The 11,231-nt window shown below is 37.4% G+C and overlaps 1 protein-coding gene across 1 annotated transcript in view; it reads left to right on the top strand.

Moving 5' to 3' along the window:
• Nucleotides 1-11,231, top strand: part of DOCK11 (dedicator of cytokinesis 11) — a gene marked incomplete at its 5' end in the record, with an annotated part of 164,765 nt that overhangs the window by 103,535 nt on the left and 49,999 nt on the right. The window contains 4 exon segments of the mRNA XM_014584108.2: nt 1,677-1,724; nt 3,331-3,473; nt 4,941-5,056; nt 7,297-7,434. Of these exon segments, the coding sequence (XP_014439594.1) occupies nt 1,677-1,724; nt 3,331-3,473; nt 4,941-5,056; nt 7,297-7,434 (445 nt within the window).

The raw sequence follows: 11,231 nt of genomic DNA, 5'->3' as shown, positions 1-11,231 counted from the left end.
TATGATCTGGAAAACTATAAGTGGTATCAGTTGTCCTATATCATTCATTCATTCATTTTGGAGCAGATGTTGGGTTAATGGAGCACCTTAAATGATTGAAATTTAGAATTTGGATTCTTATGTAGAACCAAGTAGTCTACCCATTTTAGAAATGTGTGAGTCAGTGTGTGTGTGTGTGTATGTGTAAAGACACTTGGGAGAAAAATCTAGTCTGGAAATGAGAAATTGTTCTATATTGTATGCTGAATATTTTTAAAGCATTGTTTATTTATTCATTTATTATTATTATTATTTACTTTGAACAGAGACAGAGAGTGAGAAAAAAGGAAAGCGAGAAAGCAAGCCACCAGTCCGGAACTCAAACCGCAGTCAACCATGTGGGAATCCAGTGCCTTTAACCACCACATCACCTGCCAGCCCCATATAATGCTGAATATTTTTAAATCATTATTAAAAGCTAAAAGAAGAATTAGAATGAGATGCAAGGAATTTTTACATAAATAGTATACCTCTGTGATTTTTTTATGTGCAAATGCAAAGGGGATAACCAACATATAATCATTTATTTAGTATTCCAAAATTTGGCAGATGATGTCAGCAGATTTAACAGCAATTAAGATTTTTTAAAAATAATTATTTTATTTAAATTTATTTATTTCTTTTAATTTGTCCAGAGAGGGTTAGTGTGAGGGAGAGAGTGAGAGAGAGAGAGAAAGAAAGTGAGAAAGCAAGCTGCCAGGTCCAGGACTTGAGCTGCGGTCAGCCATGTGGGAGTCCAGTGCCCTTAACCACCATGCCACCTGTCAGCACCAATTAAGATTTTTTTTCAAACTACGGTGGTTGTGATGAAATATTTTTGAATGAAAATATATGATGGTGGGGATTTGCTTCAAAAAAGACTGGAGGTAGGGAGGGTAGAGGAAGATCAGGGAACCTTTTCAGTGCAGAAAGTAAGCAAAAATAGCCATTAGTTGATAATTGTTGACACTTGAAGGCAATGGGTATGTAATTTAGTATGTTATTGTCTGTACTTTCACGTGTGTGAGATTCTCAATAACGGGAAGTATTCCAATGCCATCATTTATTTATTTATTTTAAAGAATTATTTCATTCAACTTTACTTATTTATTTATTTATTTCAATTTGAGCAGAGAGAGAGAGAGAGATATAGAATGAGAGGGCAAGTGAGAAACAAAGCCATGAGATCCAGGACTTGAACCACAGTCGGCCATGTGGGAGTCCAGCATCCTTAACCACTATGCTACCTACCGGCCCCCCAATGTCATTTTTAAAATGTAACAATTGCCCCAAAATTTAGGACTTAAGAACTTTTTATAAGTATTATTGATGATTGTGCTAGAAACCTTTGCCATAACATGTTGCAGAACACAATAGATGACCTATGTTGACAGGTTTTTTGTTTTTGTTTTAAACCTGTCATGATGTTGTATGTGAAGATGTGGGAGTTTTGATGCTGATGTAATTGTAGCAAATACATGTAGAAATATGTAATATGGCAGACCCATAGTAGTTATCTGTGTATATCTGTGTATCGAAATGCATTTTATTATGATTTAAGTAAGCTGTTCTTTGTAACTTACGACTTTTCAAATATTACTTGTTAAATTGCAGAGGATGGCAATATATTACTAACATGCTATCATTTTTCTTTCCAGAGTATGTTTGTTTCACTTTAGGTACATGGGGAAAAGAAACATAGCAAGGTAATTCCCATAGCACTTGGATTTCCAGTTTTTCCTTCTATTCCAACAGAGGGCAGTCTTAGTCATGCCATGTAAATCTCAGATGATTAATTTCAAGTTAATATTAAGATGCCTATGATTTATTTAACATGTTGTAACTCAAAGTTTAAACTAACAGGAACTGATACATTTTTAAGTTTTCCAAGGGAGTAACAGCTAGAGTGATATGCAGAATTTGTACCTTGTGAGATCTCCCTAAACTTAAACAGATGCTTATCTTTCCTGAAGGACTTAAGAAGGGGCTTGATGCAGGGGAAGGCAGGAAATCACACAGTGAGAACAACTGTAAGGTCTATACTTTTGTCTACAATCTGTCATTACTCAACCTAATTACTAATTATGAAGGTAAATAGATATCCCCAACAGTGACTAGAACATATATATTATCCTTTTTTTTCCTTAGCAGGAAAATAAATACTTAAGGAAACATTGAAACATTTCAGGGACCCTAAGACAAAGAAGGTAACTTGCTTATTTCAGGAAGATATACTTTATGAGTATAGTTAGTCCTTAAAGGAACTTAAAGTTTTTTTTGTTTTTTTTTAAGTTAAATTCGATGACACTTCCAAAAACTAAAGAGCTGTTTGGATAGGGTTTATTACTGAATCTCTGCAACTTGCTAATATTAGGCAGTTCAAGTGACAAGAATTCCAATTTCCACTGTCTTTCCCCATGACTTAGAGCTGGTATAGTCATTGTTACCATGAACCATAGGATGCAGGTGACTATCTCACTATGTTTATTAGAGGATAAATAAACTTTTATTGCCTTAGTTCACATATGACCCACTTGTAATTTTTTTAATGGAACCTTAATGTTAAAGGAAAACAAAAATTCGAAAATCTTATCAATAGATATCTTTATAGAGTAAAAATTTCAGTTCCAAATTTCCTCAGATCCAGAAACAGATTAGATTGGTACCCATTCTTAAGCATCTGACCTCAGGGTCCCCCTCTCCCCCACCTAATTTCAACCCTGAGTGTACCTCTCAGTATCTTCTTTCTTACTCTTCTTCATTTCGTGCAATAAAACAATCTTATTGTGGTGTTAGCCACTTCCGTTTTTTTGAGAAGGAGAAAAGTGGGAAGCTCTTTCTAAATTCTTTAATTATATTCTTATAAGCTATTTCAAAGATACATAAAAACTCCATTCAGTTTCCTTTGATACTTCATTTAATCTAACTAATAGTTAAGAGAAAATTGAGCATAGTATCATATTTATGTGGATACCTACTTATTTTTAGTTAAAAAAGTTAACATTGAGGGGCCTGCCCGTGATGTGGTAGTTAAGGCAGCTGGATCCCACATGGTCAAGTGTGTGATTCAAGTCCCAGACCTGGCAGTTTGAGAAACATACCAGACATATACATGTGTATATATGCTCAGAATCCCAGGGGGAGGGAGAAGTAAAGGAGAAGGGATGGCATCATGGCCATTCCTGATGGGGGCATTGGGCGCTTCCTCGCTTTCCCTCTTTCTTTCTTTCTTTTTTTTATGCCCTCTGGCAAGAAATTTTTTTAAAAATTAACATTGAGCACTTCAGTCCCTAACTTTAACATTTATTTTAGGGTGCATGATGCCTGGCTGTCAAAACACTTTGGAATAGACCGAAAATCACAAACCATGCCAGCTCTTCGAAACAGATCAGGAGTAATGCAGGCCCGGCTTCAGCATCTAAGTAGCCTGGAAAGTTCATTTACACTTAATCATAGTAAGTGAAAATATGTATGGGATACCCCATTTCAAACAGCCATGTAACCTTAAAGATGCCCTGATTTAAATCACCAGTACAATTAGAAATGATTTTTTGGGGGACCAGCAGATGGCATAGCTGTTTTGTTGCTGGACTCCCACATGGCTGACTGTGGTTCAAGTCCTGGACTCGATGCTTGAAAATCACACTGGGCACATATGTGCATGCGTGCCCAAGATCCCAGGAGGAGAATGGAAGAGAAGGAATTGTGCATGGCCATCCTGCCTGGGGGATGATTTCTTACTTTCCCTTTCACTCTGTCTGTCTGTCTCTCCAGCAAATGCAAGCACCCTAAGGCAAAACCTATAAAAACTATTTTTCATACATAGATATATTTTTATATCGCTGTTATATGTTTATATTCAATCTTCATACATGAATATATAATGATAAAATATACCTGGACTTTTAAAAAATTTTAGCTAATAGTATTTTATTGTTACTATTTAAGAAATTAAATTTTTTCCCATGGAACTTCTGTTCCCATGATTTTTTTATGTTGGATATCGTTTATTCTTCCTGTTAATCTATAAAACAAATGTTGACATATCAGCATTACTGTTGTCCATTTAGTGACTAAGGGATTACATGTGATGAGTTAACTGCAGAAATTAGTCCAAATTCTAAATGCTATTTTGGCAAAGGTGTATTTCAGACAGGTTGAAGTATCGGCAAGGCAGATAGAACAAGGAGAGAAATCTTGCCCAGCTGAGGAAGCTAGAGAGTTACATAAATGGAAGCAAATATTAATAAAAAATTCTGAGTAAGAAACTTTCATTTCTGTACAGTCCTCTGGAGGTGGTAGAAAAGGAAGCCAGCAAAACTGGCTTTGTAGGAAGACCTAAAATTATTTCTAAAAGTCTTAAGTAGATAAACCCTGAGCTAATAGACTTATGATCTTCAAAAATTCAAGTTTTAAAGTGCATAGCTTCTTGTGGAAATATAATAAACCTACTTCCTTCAGTTGCCCCAGATACCTTATTTTCATTCTGGTTTAGAAACAAGTGTCATATCATTGGAATAATTGAAAATGTCTGACCATAGGGCACCACTGGATGTATGCAGCTGAATTTCTGTGGTTTTCTCATTTTGCACACATAATTGGTGGAAGGCCTAAAACGCCTCCCAAGTTATTTCTTAGTGACATCAACACAGTTCGTTACTAAAATCTTGTCTTCAAAGAAGTGGGTACCTCATTCTGTGTTGCAGAGCTGTTAATGCAGAGGTGAAGTGAACATTCGAGGAATTGATGAACCTAGGCCATATTTGATTAAGGAATAAGTACAGTAAAACTTATTAGGTCTGCAGGTATTCTGGTCTTTCTTTCTTGCTCGTCTTTCTCTGAGTCTTTGGGGAGGAAGTCATTCATCACCATTATGTGAATCTCTATGTTGGGCAAAGTGTAATTTACTTTTTTAATCCTAGGCTCTGCAACAACTGAAGCAGACATTTTCCACCAAGCACTTCTTGAAGGCAATACTGCTACTGAAGTTTCCCTAACAGTCCTAGATACCATATCATTTTTCACCCAGTGCTTCAAGGTAAAAATGAAGTTAGAATTCGTTTGGTATCACTGCAAAGAAAATGTTATACAAAAATTAACTAGTCAGAGGCAGAAAAAAGACTGGCAAGAGTGGCAGGTGCCATAATAGTTAAAGCACTGGACTCCTGCGTGGTTAATTATGGTTCAAGTCTCAGACCCGGCTGCTTGAAACACACTGGGTTGTATGTGTGTCAGTGCCCCAAATTCCAAGAGGAGGAGAAGGGATTGTAGTGTGGCCATCCCCCTGGGGATTGATTACTCACTTTCTGTCTCTCAGTCTCTCTCTGTCTCTTTGGAAAACACACATGCCCTAAAAAAAAAAGTGTCTGTAAAAAAAAAAAAAAAAAAAAAAAAAAAAGCAGTCAGGAAACATGGGTGGCAGATGCAGTTTGACTATATGACCTTAAGAAGTCACAGAGACTCACTTGCATCTTACATAAAGTGAGGGGACTAGAATGATATGCTCTCAAGCTCCGTCCTGTCTCTTAAATTCTGTTCTTTTATTTTGATGTTTAAAACAGTTTTGTTTTATACTTTTGGTAAGATAGCCAGTAACTGTTAGCTCAAATTATGATTGTGGCAGTTTGCCCAAATACCTGTTGTGAAGAGGTGTCCTGTCAGGGTAGATTATGTCCAGGCAAGCTGGATGGTTTCCCTAGTCAGGCAGTTAGCTTTTCTGCTCAGATATTTATCTCTCAGTACAAATTATTATTGCTATGATTTTTAAAAGAAGGTAAAAGCCATCATCTTATAGGGTTGCTAAAGGACTAAAACGGGATAATGGATGTTAGAGTGCTTTGAAAAATAAAAATGATGTGGGACTAGCAGTTAGCCTAATGGCTGTGTCGCTGGACTCCAATGTAGTAGATCGCGGTTCAAGTCCCAGACCCGGTGGCTTAAACTCACTCTGGGCGCGTGTGCGTGCATGCCCAAGATTCCAAGAGGAGAATGGAGAAGAAGGGATTGTGGCGTGGTCATCCCCCCTGGGGGGTGATTTCTCACTTTCTGTCTCTCTCTGGCAAGTGCACGCGCCCTATAGCAAAAAGAAAGAAAAAAAATAACCTCTCCAAAAAAAAAAATAAAAAATATAAAAATGATGTGACTATAATAGAAGGTAAAATTAGTGGGAAAACTCGAAGGTAAAAAAATCTTTCCTGCTTTCATTTGAGTTATACAGATAATCTTTCCCCCTTCTCTAAGTAATTCCATTAATTGCTTCAGCCCTCTGGAATTACTATGGAAACCTGGCCTCTTCTTTTCGAAGAGGTTTATAAAGGAAAAATTCAATTAGATACTAATAAAAAATAGAATCCCTTTATGAGTTTCTAGGTTTGTTTTAATTAAAATGCAACACAAATCCATTTTCCATTGTTTGGTAAATATGACAGGCATTTAGTCTTGTGACTTACATAGTATTCCTTCCTCTCATTCTGATACTTTTTATTTATTTAGCAAACATTTCTGTATTCCTGGTAAATGTCTGTCAGTACCCTAAGTACTTTACAAATATTAACTTACTTTTTAATTGTGAGGCTGAGTGTGGGAAAGGGAGTAACTGTAAATGAACTTAAGTGATATTTTGGAGGTAATGAAATGCTCTAAAATTGGCTCATGATAAAACAAGGTTCACAAACTAATAGGACTTCCTCTACAAGTTGTTGTTTCTTTCATGTCTCTTTGCGAGGGGCATTGAAGCAATTCACATAGTCTGTAAAACTGTAATCCCTCTCTTCATAGAGGGTATAATTTGTCACTATTGGCCAAACATATCTTGTACTAAATATACTTTAGAAAGTAAATTAGACAGACTTTAAAAATACAATTAGGGTTTGCCCTAATTCTTCTTTAGCCTCCCTTAGAGAAATACCAAGGCCAGTTGCCTCATATTCATTTTTAATATACTGATTTCTTCATTGAGAACAGTATGGTACAGGCTAATAGAAAACACTCTCCCCATGCTAGTTCTGTATTTTGCTGTGTTGCGTTGGAAAAATAATTTTGTTCGCCTGTTTAAAATGCTTCAGTTAAGTATTTTTGATGTGGTTTATATAGTATTTTGAAATTTCCAAGTTGAAGGATGGCATAAACAGTTTCAAATTGTATTTAAAAGTCTTTTATGTTTCTGAAACTTCCAAAGAGTAGTTTCATGAATCATTATTGGTAAAGTCAGTTCTCTCATTTTCAGTGGAACATAAACCAAGTATTTCTGCAAACTGTATTTCTTTTAATGTTTTACAGAGCCAACTTTTAAATAATGATGGCCACAACCCGTTAATGAAAAAAGTATTTGATATTCATCTTGCGTTTCTTAAAAATGGACAATCTGAAGTGTCGCTGAAACATGTATTTGCCTCACTAAGAGCTTTCATCAGTAAGGTAAGCGCTGCTGGGGGCTCTCTCCATGGCAAAAAGGGAAGAAAAGTAGGGGAAAGAGGATCATTATGATGACATGTGCCAACGTCAGTTAATGAAGCCTTAAGTACTGCCTTTGTATAAAATATAGAATAACGATGGGACCAACAGTTAGCATAATGGCTATGTCTCTGGACTCCCATGTAGTCGACTGCAGTTCGAGTCCTGGACCCAGTGGCTTAAACTCACACTGCACGTGTGTGTGTGCATGCCCAAGATCCCGAGAGGAGAATGGAGGAGAAGGGATTGCGGCGTGACCATCCCCCTATATAATAACAAAATACATGCAGAAGGCCTGACAAAGAATCCTCTAAAATCCTGCTTTTCATATAAACATGTTTTGCCCTCTTTTTTTTTATGTTTATGCCATAGAATACATGTACTCACTGGAGAGAGACAGTGAGAGGGAAAGCAAGAAATTACACCACCCACCACAGCCTCCAGGTGGATGGTCACACTGCAGTTCCATCCCCTCTATTCTCATTCTGGGTTTTGGGCACATATGCACACATGCCAGGCATGAATTTTAAGCGGTCAGGTGTGGGACTCAAAACCACGGTCAACTAAGTGGGAGTCCAGCAGCACCCTACTGCCATGCCACCTGCTGGCCCCCGCTTTGTCTTTTTCAAAAGAGTAGGCTCTTTTGAAGTGTCATTTTCAAATGATCAACATTTCCAGTTTTCCTTCTATTTTTGCTTCTTTTTAAAAGTAGTATCATAGGCCAGCAGGTGGCATAGAGATTAAGGTGATGGATCTCAAATGGCTAGCTTCACGGTTCGAATTCTGAATCCAGCGGCATGAGAATCACACTAGATGAGCGTGCATGCATGCCTAAAACCCCAAGAGGAGAGTAGAGGAGAAGGGATTGTAGCATGGTCATCTCTCCTTGGGGGTGATTTCTCACTTGCTCCCTCTTTCTTTCTTTCTTTCTGTCTCTGTCTCTCTCTGGCAAGCACATGTACCCTATAGTAAAAACTAAATTAAAGAAAACAAGTAGTAGTACCATGCTGGAGACATATATAAGCCATTAGTATATTCATGTGTAAGCACTTTGAAAGCAAGGGCCAACTTTTATAACTCCATGGTCCTGTATAATATCTTGCAAATAGTTGGCACTCATGCATATTCATATGAATGAATCCTTTCTTTCAATGATGCTTGTAACTAGGGCCCTAAATTCTCAATCCACTTAACCTTGCTTAAAACAATAACCTTGGGACCAGCAGGTGGTGTAATGGTTACATCTCTGGACTCCCATGTAGTGGACTGCTGTTCAAGTCCTGGACCTGGTGGCTTGAAAGTCATGCTGGGTTCATGTATGTGCGTGCCCAAAGTCCCAAGAGGAAAATGGAGGAGAAGGGATTGTGGCAAGGCCATCCCCCTGGTGGGTGATTTCTCATTTTCTGTCTCTCTGTCTCCCAGCGAGCACACACACCCAGTAATAAAAATCTCTCTCTCTAAAAAAAAAAAAAAAAAGAACAATAATTAAAAAACAATAACCTCAAACTTGGCTTTTAGAAGGAAATATGACTGAAAGATATAGCAGAGATTTATCTGATCTGTTTTTGATAATTTTTCATCTTAAGAATAACTGTAATAAACCAAGATAGGATTAACATTGTGGAAAGGCACAGTACAAGTTTTTCACTCTCCAAGGAAACAAAGAATTTCAATTAATCTGTTTGCATATTAGGGTAGCTAAGCATAAAAATCATTTCGTCATCATTATTTGCATGGCAAATTATTGCACTTAATTGATATAGAAAGTGAGGGCCAGCCTATGTGTGGTAGTTAGGGCAGTTGGATCCTATATGACCACACATACTGTTTGAGTCCAGACCCAGCAGCTTAAGAAACACACAGGACACATATGCATGCATTCCTAAAATCCCAACAAGAGGGAGAAATGGAGAAGAAATTGTGGCATGACCGTCACTCACTGGGGGTGCTTTCTCACTTCCTCTCTCTGTCTCTCTCACTCTCACCCTCTGTCTCTCTCCAGTAAGCACATACACACTCTGGCAATTTTTTTTTTTAAGAAAGTAGAAGAATTTGAAGCTTTTTGGTTTTTATCGCCATTCTTTAGTACACTTTCTAAATAAAGGCATCTATGGAAAACTGAGTTCAACACAGGCATATTACAAGAAACTAAAGAAAAGAGATTCTGAAATAATTCATTTAACAAACAATTATTGGGTGACAGTTACTGAGTAGGTACTGACACGGTGTAGTCCTTTAGGGCTTATTGTCCAGTAGAGAGAAACGTACACACACACACACACACACACACACACACACACACACACACACAGATACCATTAGTCTAAAAGAAGTCCACACAGAGAATTGGGGGTGGGCAGGAGAAAGAAATGCTCTAACTCAACAGCAGCTTCTCTGCATCAGTGGAGCTAGGATTGAGTGTGGATTCAGCAAGAGACAAGACTGAAGTGGTAAACAGAGAACAGATCATTGCATACTTATCTTAGGAGTTGTACTTACCCGTAAATATTGGGTTTTTGAAAAAGTCATCACACATTTTTGCATAGCAAACCAGAAAAATACATCAGGACTTTTCTTATAACACAGTATACACAATTAAAAACAATGTAAACTAAAATAAAAATGTTTAAAAAGGAGAGATGGACTTGGTTTTTTAGATATCGGGTAGCCACAGGAGGGTTTTAAGCACCTAAGTATCACAGTTAGATTTGTATTAAGAAAAGAATGGGTATGGGCAATGAAAAAGCTCTTCGGAAGTACTGTGGAAGTGAGATTGGCGGAAGTGCCAAAGGCAGTCAAAAGCCTTGTCATGATAGGCTAGGTAAGAGATGAGGGCCTGAAGCAAGGCAGTAACTGTGGATATGGAGAGCAGAAGGCAGATATAAAATATGTGGAAGAGATAGAATTTATAGGATTTGGTTATCAGTTCACTGATAGTATAATAGGTGGGTTATGGTTGCTGATGTGAAATATAGGGAAAAGACTACATTTGGAGTAAAAGCGAATGAGGGTTTTTTTTTTTGGTAGATGTATGGAATTTTAGGTACCTATGGGATATATTTTTAAAATTTTATTCATTGTCATTATTTTATTTATTTTTTATTTTATTGTTTGAAGTTGACCAGAGAGAGATACGAGAGAAAGAAAGTGAGAAAGCAAGCTGCCAGGTCCAGGACTCAAACCATAGTCAGTCAGTCTTGTGAGAGTCCAACCGCCTTAACCACCATGCCACCTGCCAGCCCCACCTATGGGATATTTGGATATAATAGATATTATATATTAAGTGTTCCAGGGAGAGTCCTAGATTAGAGAACTATGCTTGGAGTCATCCTCTATTGCATAAGCATGTAAGTGGTAGCTAAAGCATAGGAGTGGTTTAATTCCCCCTGGAGAGTTTGTAGAGGAAGAACAGAAAAGGTCAAGAGCAGTTATATAATAAGAGAAAAAAACCGTAAGGGATTGGAGGAAGAATCTGTAAAGGAGATGAGAGGGAAGAGTGACAGAGGTAGAAAGGCAAGAAACAAGGATATGGCAAAGGATAAAAGAGCTTCAATTTTTAAAAAAACTTTATTTATTTATTTATATTTTAATTTGACCAGAGAGGGACAGAGTGAGAGAGAGAGGTAAAGTGAGAAAGCAAGTCATCAAGTCCAGGACTCAAACCACAGTCAGCCATGTGGGAGTCCAACACCCTGAAACACCACACCACCTGCTGGCACCAAGAACTTCAATATTGCTATGAGGTACAGAGAGTCAAATAA

Source organism: Tupaia chinensis, unplaced genomic scaffold (assembly GCF_000334495.1).
Source record: "Tupaia chinensis unplaced genomic scaffold, TupChi_1.0 Scaffold145659_1, whole genome shotgun sequence".
NCBI classification, from domain to species: domain Eukaryota; kingdom Metazoa; phylum Chordata; class Mammalia; order Scandentia; family Tupaiidae; genus Tupaia; species Tupaia belangeri.
This window is presented reverse-complemented; position numbering and strand designations above follow the sequence as displayed.